This window comes from Acanthaster planci, linkage group LG13 (genome assembly GCF_054643075.1).
Source record: "Acanthaster planci isolate LZ-2023a linkage group LG13, COTS_SCS, whole genome shotgun sequence".
Lineage (NCBI taxonomy): Eukaryota > Metazoa > Echinodermata > Asteroidea > Valvatida > Acanthasteridae > Acanthaster > Acanthaster planci.
The window spans coordinates 7,072,102-7,088,003 of record NC_141789.1 but is presented as its reverse complement, the minus strand read 5'-3'; the positions used below and the strand labels follow the sequence as shown (position 1 = coordinate 7,088,003).

The window sequence follows — 15,902 nt, the reverse complement described above, 5'->3', positions numbered from 1 at the left end:
TACTCAGTTACTTTTATTCCATATTCTCACTCTTTGAAGTTCTAAAAAACCTCCCTAAACTTCTCAATAGTATAGCCCACAGACATTGTTGTTCAGCTTTCATTCATTGTTTGAGCATGTGAGGCAGTATAAATAATCCATCACTAACTGACTGATTGCAACCATAGTCTCGCGACGTCATTTTGGCACTGCTAAACTCAGTTGAGACTGCCGAAATACAGCAGGCATGCCCTGGATCATGATTGTGTAAAGTGGCATGTCACCACCTGTACTCTCACAGTGTACATGTTCAGTGTAGTAGTGTGTGTAACTTAATCGGTACTCCATAATAATCACTACTCGCATATAATTCTACATTTACTACATGTATTCGTGCTGGTGTGATTAATCGATTAGTTGCAAATCCACGAGTAGTGAAACGAGTAGGAGGAACTAATCACGATTAATGGATTAATTGAGATAATCGCCCAGCGGTAGTGTCTACAAAGTTGGAAATATCGAGACTTAAAAGTAATTCTTTTCTTCCATATTACGTTTGCTTACTGTGTGCTCACATGACACCTTTATTGTCTGTGCGTAACAATGATTTCACGCTTTGTTTGCATGTGTACATTTCTATGGGAGCTTGATGGATCGCATCCCAGCTCACTGCCATAGTAAAGTGCACGTGTAAACAAAGAGTAACGTCATAATGTTGCAGCGCTAATTAATTACCATCAGACACAAATTACCAATCTGCCTTCATGTATGTCCTTGGGTTCTTCGGCTCCACGTGCACAAACATGCACATGTTTATTTATTTTCTTCACAGCTATCCTGATCTGAAATCTCTTCACGTTCTCAATGCTCACCCTGCCAACTGTATTTGCATTGAGTTTGACCCAACTGGAAAGTACTTTGCAACAGGAAGTGCTGATGCTCTTGCCAGTTTGTGGGATGTCAAAGAACTTGTTTGCCTGAGGACTTTCTCAAGGTACTGTGTAATTTTGTTATGTTTGGAAAAAAAGTAAAGAAACCAAGCATGTTGTCTATCCCCCAGAGAGAAAGGCTATTTTTGCTGAATTGTACAATTATTTTGTAATTTATCATTGCATTCAAGTTCCCTTTCAGAAAACGTGTACAATGTCTATGATGGAAATTTGTTAAATATTGAAATTTTTCCCTTACTTTAACTAGGATAATGTACCGTAACTTTCAAAATATAGGCCGCACGGAGTATAAGCCACACCATGCAAACATCTGCAAATTAAGATTTTAAAGTCCAAAAAGTTGAAATGCTAGTACATGTAGAGTATTACAGTATGTGAGGCACTTTGATGTTTTCTTGACTTTCTTCATAGTAATGCTGCAAAAACCTCTTACTTTTATAGGATACAAGCTTTTGCACCTTTGTGAACAATATCAGTGTCAGGAAATTTTTTCAAAAATTCAAACACGTTAGTGTCTGGAAATTAGGCAAAAATTTCAGAAAATCTCACAAAGACGTTTCAGAAGTAATTCAAAATTGATAAATTCTGACGAATAAATATCACCTCCACTAACATACCCATCTAATAAATTGTAAACAATTATTTTGGGTTACATTTTAACCACTTCGCGCCGGGGACATTTGTGAATGTTGATGATGATGGAATGGGATAATGTTGTGTTTTCAAAATTTACTGGACACATACACCCACACGAAGGACTGTCTGGTTTCTGCTCTAATCTGACAGACAGAGTCTATTGATGCTGGAGTATTTCGGCCAGGTCTGCTGCCTTGTAAAAAGAGGCCAGATTGTGCGGTGTTACGTAATTTTCTTTTATTCACGAACCTGGCACAGTGCACTGCTGACCTCTTTTCAGTGGGGGTCAGATTAGGGTGCGGCAGTACTGTGTGGCTCATCACTGCCATAGTGGAGTGCTTTTGTCCCCGATGGTAATCCACTTGTGCTAAATGCCCCAAATTGTGGTATACTGTTTCAAAACAAGGCTGGATTATCTCCACCATTGAGAGTGAAAAAATGTTGGTATTTCCCTGCAGCCTGGTCTTTTGTTACAAGTACGGTCTTTTGTTACAAGGCCCAGTTCCCTTTGTCCAATTTCAGAGACCCGGGCCACTTGTATAAAGAATACATGTCTGGTACAAGCAACCCCGGCGGCAAGTGGTTAAAAGAGTTTATTTTGTACTTAAGAAAAAAAATCAGTAAATTTGGCCAAAGTAAAATTTTATGAGAACTTTGTTGTGGGTAATCAGAATATAGATCTTTGATTAAATTTCACCAGTTATGAAATTTGAGGTAAACTTTTGCTCCAATGATACACTAACATTAGTGGCAACAGACGCAGAAGTTCATTTCATTGCTCTTTACATCGCACTTTACACTTATACCCTGTGTTAGCTCCCCTGGAGTCTGTCTTAAGTCCTCAGTTTGTCCCTTCCACCAGGGGGGCGCTCTATATATCAAAGTGCCCCTTAACCACTTCGCGCCATGGTTAGTTATCAATGTTGATGATGCTGGGCCAGGATAATTATCATTTTTTCTGTTTTCAAAATTCTTAAAAAAATTCACCATTTCATTTAATGGATGTTTATACCCACATGAAGTAATCTTTAGGCACTACTCTAAGTTGACAGGTGACCGTCATTGATGTCCGAGTGTTATAGCCAGGCCCGTAGCCTTGTGGAAAGAGCCCAGATTGTAACTTTCTTTTGTTCACGAACCTGGCTCGGTGTATGCTGAACTCTTTTCAATAGGGGCCAGATTAGTGTGCAGAGGTGCTGTGTGGCTCATCGCTGCGGTGGTCCCCGGTGGTAATCCGTTCACTCTAAACATCCCAAACCATGGTTTACTGTTTCAAAGCAAGGCTGGATTATCTCCACTTTTGAGAGTGATGTCGGTAATGCCCAGCTGCCTGGTCTTTGTTCGGGGTACGGTCTTTTGTTACAGGGCCCTGTTTCCTTTGTACGAGTTCGGTGACCTCGGCCATGAATATAAAGCCTATGGCTCCACTACCATAGCCCCCAGCGGCAAGAGGTTAAAATCACAAAGGGTCTGTGGACCAAAGGGGCAGCAACTACTGCCTAATTCACGTACCACAAGCCTTGGGACCAGTAGAGGCATTGACTCGGAATTTGTTCACAAATTCACCGGTCCTCCCCCTCAACACCACAGATTCTCTCGTCAGTCCTTTCAGACTTTACAAGCCGGCCTTGGAGAAGGAAATGGCATCTCTGAAGGGAAAAGAATCATAGTCTTTGATCATCTACCTGACTCCAAAGCAGTCTGGTGACCGGCAACCAGTCATCAACCTTCAACCCCTCAATGGTTTCATCTGATGAAGCATTTCAGGATGAAGACTGTGGCTACAGTCTTACAATGTTTCCCCGGTGTTAATGGGCTATGTTGTTTCATCTGATTGATGCCTATCTCCATAATCCATCCATAGGAATCATAAACAGTTTCTACAGTTCCTTTACATGTACCAGGTCATGACATACAGTATCAATACGAGTGTTTTCCCGTCGGCCTATCCACAGCACTGTGAGTATTCATGAGGATCACCAAAGTACTTCCTACAGCTCTTTTCCATCAGATATTCATTTACTTGTATACAAGTATATACCTGGAAGTCTGGGTTGATCATGGGCCCTTCTAATGCAGTGACCCTTTTTCACTACTGTACAGCTCACTCCAGACCTTGGCTTTATTTACAATGCCGAAAAGTCTTCTTTGTTCCCCTCATAGAAGCCAATATTTCTCAAAGCGTCTCTTAACAGGAAGACTGGTAGGGCTTCTCCCTCATTGGAACACTTTTTTTACACTTGGGAAGTGCATTTCTTTGTGGCTGCAACAGTCCACCCAGCCTGGGCTTTGCTTTGTCTTCTGGATTTCATAGCAAACTTACCCTGGTGTTAGATGCTTTTATGTGCCCACTCCAGCTCCATGTACTGGTGCATGTGCACGTACAGTACTCTGCCAATACTCTCCTCAGAAGGATGCTATTACCATGCCAATTTCAGTGAATTACTTCATCAAGTGCCATGATTGCCATCTCAGATGGTGGCTTTCACGTCAGAACCTTCTCTGCTACACCTCATTTCCATGGCCCTTTCCAACAGCATCACTAACAATAGATGTTTTAGAGTCAAGTTGAGGTGCTCATCTGGAGAGGGCTGCCCATGTACTGGAGACATGCTTTCTGGGCCTGTGGCACATCGGAATCAGGGAATAGGGCTGAACCCTTAAGGCCTCCAGCCTCTACTCCCGGTAAACAAAGAAATAAGAGTTCACACCATGCTGGGTCTGGAGCTGCACTCCCTTGGTCTCCAGTCTCTGGCCCCTCCAAGGTACGTAGCAGAAAAAAGGGCCACTCTGGGGATGACAAGACACTCCCTGGACCCCCAACAATTCTGCCCGAGAAAACTTGGATAACTCCCATTTTACGGGACTAGCCTGGGTGGATGCCAGATTGTCTGACACACAACGGAGCTGGAAGGAAAACCTGGCTGACTCCCTTGAGAAGGTGTGTCAGTCTACTAGATGTGTCATCGGATTCTGACAATCGACCTCGCCCCCACTTAGCTGAACCAGATCAGGGCCATGCAGCTTCAGCTGAGTGTGACATTGGTCATGTTGTTAAGAGTGAACATTGTGGAGAAGGTGTGGTGTCCCAACACTCAGTGGCTATTTCTTCTAAGTACGAGTTGTCCATGGTGCAAACACTTTCTGCCGTTGATAAGTGGATACATTCGTTAATGAAAGAAATGGTCAGAATGTTTAACATACTGCTGACACGTGACCCAGTGGCAAATCTTAATAACCACTGTTCTTTCAAAAATGTACAGGCCCACCTGATTCCCAGGAATCAGATTTCCTGGCTTTTCCTATCTACCGCTGTTGTGTTGACTGGATCCACACATTGACAGCTGTAATAAATGACAGCCATTTGTGGTAAAAAATAAATGTTTGGCCTTTCTAGGTGCCATGGTCTGACTTTGATGATTTTCTGACAGTCCGGACATTTTGCTGGCTGCATCTCACATAAATCCCCATTCGCCAGCTAAAGAAATAAAACTGAAGATGTACAGTAAAATCTCGATAACTCAAAGTCAGTTAACTTGAAACTCTGCTTAACTCGAAGAATAATTAATTCCCCGCCGAAAGAATAGGCTTTGATGTACAAAAACATATCTGTAACTCGAACTGCTCATGCTGCCGGATTCGTTTGCCTTGAAGTTTTTGTGTAGCAGATCCAAAAGAAACCGCCGCTAAATACTTCCAGAAAGTGTAAACAGAACGCCTTGGTCATTTCCACATGAGGATCATTCTTCAGTCATACCCGAGAAAAATTGCTGCAGAAAAATTTAAGTCGGTCGGTGTAGGCAACGCAATGGCAAATCTGCTTCAGCAGAAAAATCTTCTACCAAAGAGAGGGGCTTCAGCCCCAGTTTGGAATTTCTTTGGGTTTGAACAAGACCCCGAAAAGCCAGGTGAAGTGCTTAATGCGAGCAAAGTTGTCTGTGCTTTGTGCGGCAAGAAGTTGCCTTATGGCTCGGGTACTTCGGTGATGCACAAACACCTGAAGTCAATTCATACGAGAGAGTGGCGTACTCTTGATACGAGTCATTCGACTACAGCAACATCAGCGTCTCCGAGTCGATCTAAGTCTGCAGAGACTTCCCCGAGTTGTAGACCCTCTTCCTCAAAGCCGAAAGAACTTCAATGGCAGTCAATATTGGTAAGTGTACATTTGAATCATTTACTGTGAAAATTGATCACCGAAAGTGTTTTTGTTTCCCAAAAATATTTGGTGCGACCTTTTTCGGTGTCTTTGCCTTGAATGGGTCAATGCGGGAATTGCATTGAATTTTAAAACATCAAGCTGTAGGCTACTGCAACAGCATCATGCCCAGTTGTCAATTAGCCAAATCTGCCTACTTATTCTGGAAACTGATGAAAAATAAGCTTTAAAACTGTAGAGCTTACGAAGTGAAACATAAACTTTCTGTATAGTATCGTTGTGTAGTATGAATGTGCTGTTTGATTTTTTAATGCGGTCAGTGAAAGTGCAAAGTGCAAACTACGTCACCTGTGAGTTTGAGTATACTATACGCCCAGCACCACTCTTACGAAACGAAGTTCTGTGGATGATATATTTTACTTCGGTTCTTTGCCCGCCCTTTGGACTCCTTAAACAGTTCAAACAATATTTTTTTATTACTAAACTACAGGGTAATGTGCGATCAGAAACGCCGTACAGTACATCTTCAACACGACACAAGCAGTTGACTAAGAGTGTCATCAATTTCTTGGTCCGGGGTATGAAACCGCTCTACACGGTAGAAGAAAAAGGCTTTCAGGAGATGCTGCAAGCGTTCGACCCGAGATATACCCTGCCGCCGAGGAAGACATTTTCGTCAGCCCTCATCCCACAGCTGTACGACAAGATCAAGGCTGACACAGTCTTAACCGCTCTCGTCGAAGCGCAGTCTGTAGCACTGACAATGGACATGTGGACAAGCCGGGCATCCGATCAGTATATCGGTGTGACAGCACACTTCATCTCCCCCGACTGGAATTTGGGTCGCTTCACCATCGAGAACACCGAACTCCCTCCACCTCACGACAATGCCCATATCGCCGAGAAACTGGAAACCATCATCGATGACTGGCATCTCCCTAAACCAAAAATTGCGGCCATCGTGACTGACAATGCGTCAAACATCACTAAGGCCGTGCGTGAAGTGATGGTAGTCACCAATGTCCCATGTTTCGGGCATACTCAAAACCTTGTAGTAAAAGCTGGATTATCTTGCCGTGGTATTCACACAACATTGGAAAGGTGCTCCAAGCTAGTGGAGTGTGTCAGACGTTCTGCCAAGGCCAAGTACGCGCTGACTGAGGCACAGGAAGCGCTGGATTTCCCGTCTCACAAGCTTATTCATGACGTGGAGACACGATGGGGCTCAACCTACGATTTGCTAACAAGAATCGTTGAGCAGCAACAACCTATATGCAATATGCTTGTGGCCTCAAAGCGGAAAGATCATGATCTTTCCGATAAAGAGGTCACAATCGTCGAAAACCTTATTCAAATTCTAGAGCCAATGAAAAAGGTTACCAAGCTATTTTCAGGGGAGACTTCCGTCACACTGTCTGGAGTCTTACCTGCTATCAGATACATCGAAGGAGTGCTCGATAAAAAGCACGAAGACATCCGAGAAATCATCTCCAACTTCTACGGTGACCTTGATATTCGCAATTTTTGCTCTTGTCAAGTTTTCTAGATGGGAGGTACAAACGCCTTGCCTTTCTGCCAGACGCAGCAGCAAAAGAGAGGGTCATAGACTTGGCCAAGCGTCACGTGCCCGCATTGATTGCCCAACACGAAGCAGGGCCCAGCGATTCAGAGGAGAATGTGGGAACGAGCCCAGAGGAGCCCGAACCCAAAAAATGCAAAACTTTGGCCGCATTGCTTCAAGACACGTTCGGCGATGACGAGGATGCCAATTCGGCAGCGGCACACAAATCTCCTGAGTATGTTGCCGAACAAAAGGTGGAGCGCTACTTGGCGGAAGGGAAGCTGTCTGCTGATGACGACCCACTTCGATGGTGGCAAATGAACAGCCACCGTTACTCCTCGCTGAGCGTGTTGGCCAGAAAGCACCTTTGCGTGCCTGGGGCAAGTGTGCTGTCGGAGCTTCTTTTCAGCGTGGCTTCCAACTTTGTGAATGCAAAGCGGTCCCTCCTCAAACCCAAAAACATTGGCATTCTCACATTCCTTCATGACAATGCATCTTGAATCATATTACTTTGATTGGGCAATTTTTGTGCAAGTCTCCGAAATTTCTTAAGTGCTGTTGTTCTGTTTTCGTTCATATTTTATGCATAATTAAGTTCTAACCAGTACCTGCTATTCTTCCACCATTCTTGTACATATCATCATTGTCCTGTGTTTGTACAATGACAAATCAAAAATTCAAAATAATGTTTGAGTTAACCGAAATAGTCGGTTTAGCATGGCAAAAATCACCGGATGAGACCTTGTACATTATGCATGCCAGTTGCAAATTCAACGACATAGATGAAATCCCCAGTCTCTTTTTAAACCTGAACCCCCCCCTCCGTTTAGCTTGCTTGAAGTATTTAATTGAACAGTTTTACAGTTTGCATATTGAAACATATTGTTTATTAAATTATTAGTTTTGTGCCCTCATTCAGCACCCAGGACAAGTTGTACCCCGCTACGAGTAAGGGATATACACGTACATTTACTTATAACAATGATATGTTACTGGTTGCGTGTGCCTGGATATTTTACTTTGGAAGTTTGGATGCCTTTTTCTAAGAATAATAGCTATTACTTTAATTTACACTACCAAATAAAAGAAGGAAAACAGTGACATGACACTCACACAGCATTGACAGCAACTTCATAGGCGACTGTTTGTTTGTATAATAAAAAGGAAACTGAGCAGTCAACAAGAATTTTTTTCTGTTTTTTTTTCTCGATTGAATCACTTTAGTTTCATCGCAAATCATAAATTGGCATGAGGAGGCCGGTCAGAGGCTGCCTGGTGCTGATCGCTAAGTTGCTTGTTAGTTTTCGGTGGCCCCTGCATGGATGATGGATAGTGTTGTGTCAACCCGCGATACTAAAATAATCAGCCAATAAAAACATCACCGCGATACCACATGGTTCCATCCGGGGATTTGCTGCTTTATCGTCTTGCCTTATATGGAAGGCGGGGGTGTGGCTTTTTGCAAAACTGAACGGAGATTATGCGCATGCAGCTAGCAGGCCCCAGGATAGTGGCGAATGCGCGCGCGCCACTATGACGTATGTGCCTGGTTGACTAGACTTTATTACAAGCCTCGCACGAGTGGAGAAAAAATGACACTCTGTTTGGTCTTTGCATCTTTCACATGGGGCTGCCGGCCACCGCAAAAATGAAGTAGTAGCACATGTGTTAAGTCTATGGAACGTTGCATATGCGTAACTGTCGCTTCTCCGGGCCGCATGATGCATGCTGCATGCTGCTTTGGCTGACGATGTCAAGCGTGAGCGGCTGCCAGGTTAGTGTGCCCGGCCCGGCCAGCTAGCTGCGGCCTGACCGCGATGCGGTGCATGGGTGCAGCCTTTGACATGTAGCACAAAATGCAGGAGCACATCGTGATCGCTCTGTTTGTTTGAGTCCGTCCGGCCATTGAGCTGACCGAGAGTTGCGCAAAAAAAACCCTGCCGTGCCAGTAAGAAGCGAATTATTTCAAGAGACATACAATGTAATTTAATTACCAACATTTCTCATGCATATTCTATGATCGTACAAGTAAAAGATAATGGCAGACATTAGAAATACCTTTGACCTTAAATTCTTATGTTTTTCTTTTCAAATTACCCGGAACCGGTTTTGACTCGGAACCGGTTATTTGTGCAGTACCAGAACCGGTTCCGTCAACCGTGGAACCTCCCAAGCCTATACAATATGTGTACACACTCGTCGTTTCCCTTGTCGAGAACTAGACTCCGTACAAGAGTATAAATTTACCAGTGCCATGCACTTCTCAGTGTGGGAGAGTGCCATTCGAATGTACATTAATTTTGAATGTTGATAAATCTTGTTTGTACATTGGGCCTGGATTCAAGTCTACAAAACTGGTAACCTGTAATCCCCAGAAAAAAGTGATTGAGATCCCACCGGGTTGTCGGCTGGGATCCTACAGGGAATTTTGTCGGGATAGTTACTGGGATCTCACTGGGAATCCCACTGGATGCGGGACGGGATCCCACTGGGATGCGAGATGGGATCCCACTTGAATCTCAGGGTGGGATCCCATCCCATTTATGGTGGGATCCCACCGGGACTGGGATCCCGCCTGGATTGGGATATCACTGGGATCCCAGTGTGATCCCACCGCGATACAGCGGGATCCCGCTGGGATGGGCTGGGATCCCACCGGGAATCTTTGTCGGGATTTGTGTGGGATAGCCGTTATCCCAGTGGGATTCCAGTCACACCCCACTGACATATCCCAGTTTGATGGAACTGACATCCCACTGGAATCCCAGTTTGATGCAATTGACATCCCACTGGCATCCCAGGTTGATGCAACCGACAATCCAACTAGGATTCCAGTTTGGGATGTCATTTTATTCCAAACAATCTATTATGCTACTTGGAGATGAAACACTTACAGTGCATTTCTACGTTCCTATAGGCAACAGCTATTACTTTCATGCTCAGGCTTATGTTCCTTTTGCACAAGGAGTACTGAATATATACACACAGCACTGCTTATGGGTACATGTAGATCTCATCTCAACATTTGCAGGCCTCTCGTAGTCTTGCGACAATGAATTGCAATTCTCGCAAGCAGCTGATTGGTTCTGAAAAGACATCAGGTATCAATTCAATAATAAATCCCTTGCACATGTTCTTTACGGCAATTATCCATTTGACTGTGATGACACATCAAAGCCTATCCTCCATTAATTGTGAAGCCCTCTTCAATTACATTTGTATTTGTAATGTTTGAATTTTGTTACAAATAACAAAATAACAAAACAAATAACAGGCCTGTGAAATAGGTCTAAGCAAGGCCTGGGCCTGAAAAATACTAGACCTGGCATTGGCTAGATCTAGCCTTAGCTCCGCTGTCTGGGACCTTCTGGCAATTTTTTTTTTAAATTTTATAGGCCTTGGTCCTATAGCTGTGACGATTACTAATAAACAAGTCAGAAGGGTCCATTTCGCTACAACATGAGGCTACGCCCACTTAAATCTTATTTGATAGTTAAGTTAAATGTACACTTGTGTTGGTCATGTTATCATTGAGCAAGTTTTGCCCCCCCCAATAAAAAACGTCTGCTTCTGGTTTCCCGACCAACCTTTATTTTACAGCAGGACCCTAAAATTTTTATCGGAAAGTTAGAAAAACAAATTTAATAATAAATGTAAATGTAAATCCTGCTGTCTTTCTTTCTTCACAAAACACCTTTCAACAACCTTTTCTCACATTAAATGCTTCTCTTTATATGTTTTCCTACTTACATTTGCAATTTTTGAAAAGAAAGTTTCACGATTTTCACGAGTTGCTTCGTGTTTCGCTTTGCAGTACGTGTGCAAAGCTCAATGCAGTAAACAAGGCTGCGCTGGTTTTCGTCGCGCCTATGCAAAAGAATGCATGGTGGAAATGTGTCGACCAGTACGTACATGTACGTCCTGCTCATACATGTACACGCATGCAAACCTGGTTACATACATGTACATGACATGAGTACAGCTGCAGGTCAAAAAACATTGATGTTGCAAGAGGATTTCTGCAAGTTAATTCACAGAACGTGGTCTCTTGTCTGTATGTATTCTCTGTGTTCACCAGTTTAGGTTGAGGTTCCTGTATTGATCTTCGTTCCAAGGCAGTGGATTGCCGACAGTATCCGTCACCGATGATATCATCAAATAGTAACACCACAGGGTCTATTTCATCCTAGCCCTAGAGGCTCGCACAAAGTCCTATTTGAATTCATCTCACCAACAAGACGTCCAAGTCTAGAACATTATAGAGCAGTCTTGTAGCAAGACCTTGCCATCCTTTTTAAATCCTTATAATGGTATCTGGTATCTCTGTCCGTCAGTCTGAAGAGACTATGACTTAACTGCGCAAAAGAATATGGCATTGTACAGATTTTTTACACAAACAATTTCAGAGTTCAAATTTAAGTACAATACAATTTAAGTACATATTTGATTCAGGTTGTATTCAAAAGTCAGGTTTCGCAGTCTACTTGGCAGCACTGGTGGTGTGATGTCTGCGTGCATGTTAAACCTCCTGGCCTTTCCAGTCTCTGTGCACAGCCTCTGTGCCCTTCCTCACCACTGTGCACCAGTCGGCCCGATCACATGCCAGGGTCTCTAGCTGCTGATGGCTGATACCCGCCAGGCCAAGGCGACATTTTAAGGCATCCTTAAAACGCAGTCACAGTTGATTAGGGGCCTTGACCCCTCTTTCAGTTCACAGAACAGTAGGTCTCATGGCAGTCGTTCTTCAGGCATCCTGATAACAGGCACCGTCCACCTGAGTTGCAAGCTGGTGATCATGGCTTCCATAGCAGGCATGCCTGCCCTCCTCAGGACGTTGGTAATACGGTCTTTCCAGGTGATACCCATCAATCTGCGAAGGTGACGTTAGACCAGGACAGCTAGTTGTTGGACATGACAGGCATATAGGGTTGATACCTCTAGTCCATATAGAAGAGCACTTAGCACTACAGCCCTGTAAACATTTAACTTTGTGTTCAGTCTTATAGGTTTGACATTTCACAGCCGGTCCTTTAGGCGGCCAAAAGCAGTTGAGGTGGCCCGCACCCATGCGTTGATCTCACTGTCCATGGAGTTGTCATTTGCCACTGTGGATCCCAGGTACGTGAAAGTTTCTACTTCAAGAGTGGTGTCCTGTCCAGCAGGACGTGTGGTGGGATATGCGGCTGCCCAGGTGCGGCTGGCAGAGCACCTTTGTTTTCTTGACATTTATGGTCATACCCCAGGCTCTGGCTGCTTTGGCGAACTTCTCCAGCAGCCGCTGGATACCGGCCAGTGTGTGAGCCACCAGAGCTGAGTCATCAGTATAGAGGAACTCGCTAATGCACTTCACTAATACATGACATTGGGATTTTAGTCGAGCAAGGTTGAAGAGTTCACCATCTGATCGAGTTCAGATGTATATTCCATTTAGTGTGTCATCTGACATTTCTTCAATGACAGCAGCTAGAAACAGTGCAAACGGTGTAGAAGCCAGTATGCATCCCTGTTTGACGCCATGAAGCACTGAGAAGTCGGAGGTCTCGCCATTGACAGTTACTGTGGCTGCGTGTCCATATAGAAGGCCTTAATGACAGCCAACAGCCTGGGTGGACCTCAAAGGTACTCTCGGATGTGCCATATGGCGTCCCTTCCCACAGAATCGAAGGCCTTTATGAAGTCTATGAAGATGATGTACAGCGCCATCTCTTGCTCAACAGCCTTTTCTTGGAGTTGTCTCAATGCAAAAATCATATCTGTGGTGCTGCGGCCAGGTTAGAAACCGCACTGACTCTCTGGTAGTACTCCTTCCGAGATTGCTTTCAGTCTTGATAGAACCACCTTTGCTAGCAATGCTGAGAGGCGAAATACCCCGAGAGTTACCACAGTCACGTTGGTCACCCTTGCGTTTGTAGATGGACACTATCATGGCATCCTTGAAATCCTGGGGGAGGGCACCATCCTCCCAGCATCATTGATAGAGCAACAAAAGCTCCTTATGGAGCACAGTACAGCTGTGTTTCAGCACCTTAGCCGGTATCCCATCGACACTTTGCGCCTTTCTAGTCTTGAGGGCCTTTAGTGCTCGCTGCAATTCATCGAACGAGGGTGGTTCGTCCAGATCTTGCTGCATGGGGCGCTGCTCCAGTCTCTCAATAGCTGCATTGTCAACGGTCGATGGTCTGTTCAGGAGCTGTTGGAAGTGCTCCTTCCATCTCTTCAGGATTTCTTCAGGCGTTTGAGTGGAGAGTTGCGTCATCTGCACTGAGTACTGGGTTAAAGCCTGAGCATCGTTGCCCAAGACGGCCTTCGGCCCGTCATAGAATGCTTGGGTCATATGGGCTTCTGTGTATCTCTGCAGTTCCTCTGCCTTGCAGTCCCACCAGTCATTCTTCATATGGTGGGTAGCCCGTTGGGGCTTCAAGCGAGCAACTTGCAGCCACTCTCTTGTTCACCTTGTGCATACTCAGACAGAGCCTGTTGGCAGCAAATCCTCACTTCCTGTACGAGTTTCTTTATGTCCATGTCATTCTGATCGAACCAGTCAGCATGACGCCGTCCTGGGTGCCCAAGGACCTCTTTTTCGGCGGCGTACACCACACTGCTGATTTGACTCCATCACTTGTTCACACCCACCTTCTCTGTGTTGTGATCCTGCAGTTGGTTGATGCGGTCAGACACCTTGTTTTCCAGTTCCTCTGCCCTTTGTGGTAGCAGGCTTACATCAAGTTTGCGTGGAAGTTGTCTCGCATGCCTTTGATGAACCAGGGCTATACACAGGCTACATACCGCCCTCACCATAAAGTGGTCCGTACCACAGAACACGCCTCACATAACCCTTGTAGACTTCACATCCCTTAGGTCCTCTCTCCTCACATGGATGTAGTCCAGCAGGTGCCAGGTGCTTTAGCATGGGTGCATCCAGGAAAAGTACCATTTATCAGGCATGGCGAAGAAGGTATTGGTGATTGCCAGGTCCATTTCTGTGCATAGTTCCAGCAGCAAGCTGCCGTTTGAGTTAGTGCGGTATCTTGCTTGCGTCCCTAGCACACGGCTCCAGCCAGGGCAATGTTTCCCACATGTGCATTAAAGTCGCCGAGGACGATAAGCTTGTCTGTTATCGAAACATGATTAACCACTTCGGACCGGGGCATTTTTCAACGTTGAGGATGCTGGGCCGGCATGACTATCATTTTTTCCGTTTTCAAAATCCTTCAACAATTCATCATTCCATTTAACAGTCGTTTATAGCCGCACGGAGTAATCTTCAGGCACTACTCTAAGTTGACAGCTGACCTTTATTGACGCCTGAATATTTCAGCCAGGCCTGCAGCCTTGTAAACAGAGCCCAGATTGTGCGGTGTTATACAGCTGTCTTTTGTTCAGGAACCTGGCTCAGTGCACTGCTGACCTCTTTTCAATAGGGGCCAGATTAGCATGCAGCGGTGCTGTGTGGCTCATCGCTGCGGTGGTGGAGAGCTTTTGTCCCCGGTGGTAATCCGCTTGCTCTAAATACCCCAAACCCTGGTATACGGTTTCTAAATAACGCTGGATTATCACCACTTTTGAGAGCGAAAAATGCCAGTCATGCCCAGCAGCCTGGTCTTTTGTTCGGAGTACGGTCTTTTGTTACAGGGCCCTGTTTCCTTTGTCCGAGTTCGGAGTCCCCGGCTGGTAGTGGTTAAGTACACATCTGAGGTCCTAGTAGAAATTCGCCCTCGTGGCATCATTGTAAGTCATAGTCGGGGCATATACAGCCACTAAAGTCAGGAATCGTTTTTCAGCCAGTCTGATGTGAACTCTGGAGAGACGGTTGTATGGCGCTGTCAGAACTGTCGTTAATCTTGTTTGCATATCCTTATGTGTAGCACATGCAACTTCGGCTTGATGTAGGTCACTGCCCGACCAGAAAAACATGTAGTGCTGCTCTGTGAGCTGTCCATGACTTTTCAGTCGGGTTTCAGACAGGGCAGCCACGCTAACATGGTATCAGTGCAGTTCCCAATCAATGATCGCCAACTGTCGTTTTGGCCTACCCAAGTCGTCACAATCCAGCATTGTCCGTACATTTCAGCAGCTCAATGTCAGTGCCATTGATGCAACATGTTGACGGTTTTCCTTGATGGCCAGGACAGTGCCAAAGAGGCTTTGTTTACCCCACCCTTTTATTGGGGGCTCCCTCCATGGAGGCAGCCAGTGCTGTCCCTAGATAAGGCTGCCTGGTTGCTCATGCAGGACGTCGCAGGACTTTGGCTTGGTTGATTCAGTCTCCATGCCATCACTCAGCCATCACATCATGACCCGCCAAACGTGGAGGAGTCCAGCTAGTAGCTTCCAGCTTCTCGGGCGTGCCACCGTCGTAGAAAACTCCCATCGCCGTTGGACTTGCACAATATGTTTAAAGACCAATGAGCCTTGTGCAAAATGAAATGAGCCAGTCTCTCTGGGCTGAGAAGGCCTGAGTCCAGCAGACGGCAGTGGGTCATACAGCTGGAGCTTCCTCAGCTCACTTGGGTTTGTGGTCCGTGCTGCTGCCTCAGAACGCCGAGGTCTTCTGCCAGGCACCCGTTTGCTGGCCGGTATCTTCATAACCTGGATATCGTCCAGAGCAAACACATCT

At 45.2% G+C, this 15,902-nt stretch overlaps 1 protein-coding gene across 2 annotated transcripts in view; it reads left to right on the top strand.

The window, feature by feature from the left end:
- The window catches only part of thoc3 (THO complex 3), a 110,106-nt gene that overhangs the window by 60,671 nt on the left and 33,533 nt on the right, over nt 1–15,902 (top strand). For both annotated transcript variants that reach the window (XR_015427517.1, XM_022253890.2), the window contains exon 4: nt 812–973. Coding sequence is in view for 1 of the 2 variants with exons in the window: in XM_022253890.2 (XP_022109582.2) it covers nt 812–973 (162 nt within the window). In the remaining variant the exon portion in view is untranslated. The remainder of the gene's footprint in view (nt 1–811; nt 974–15,902) is intronic.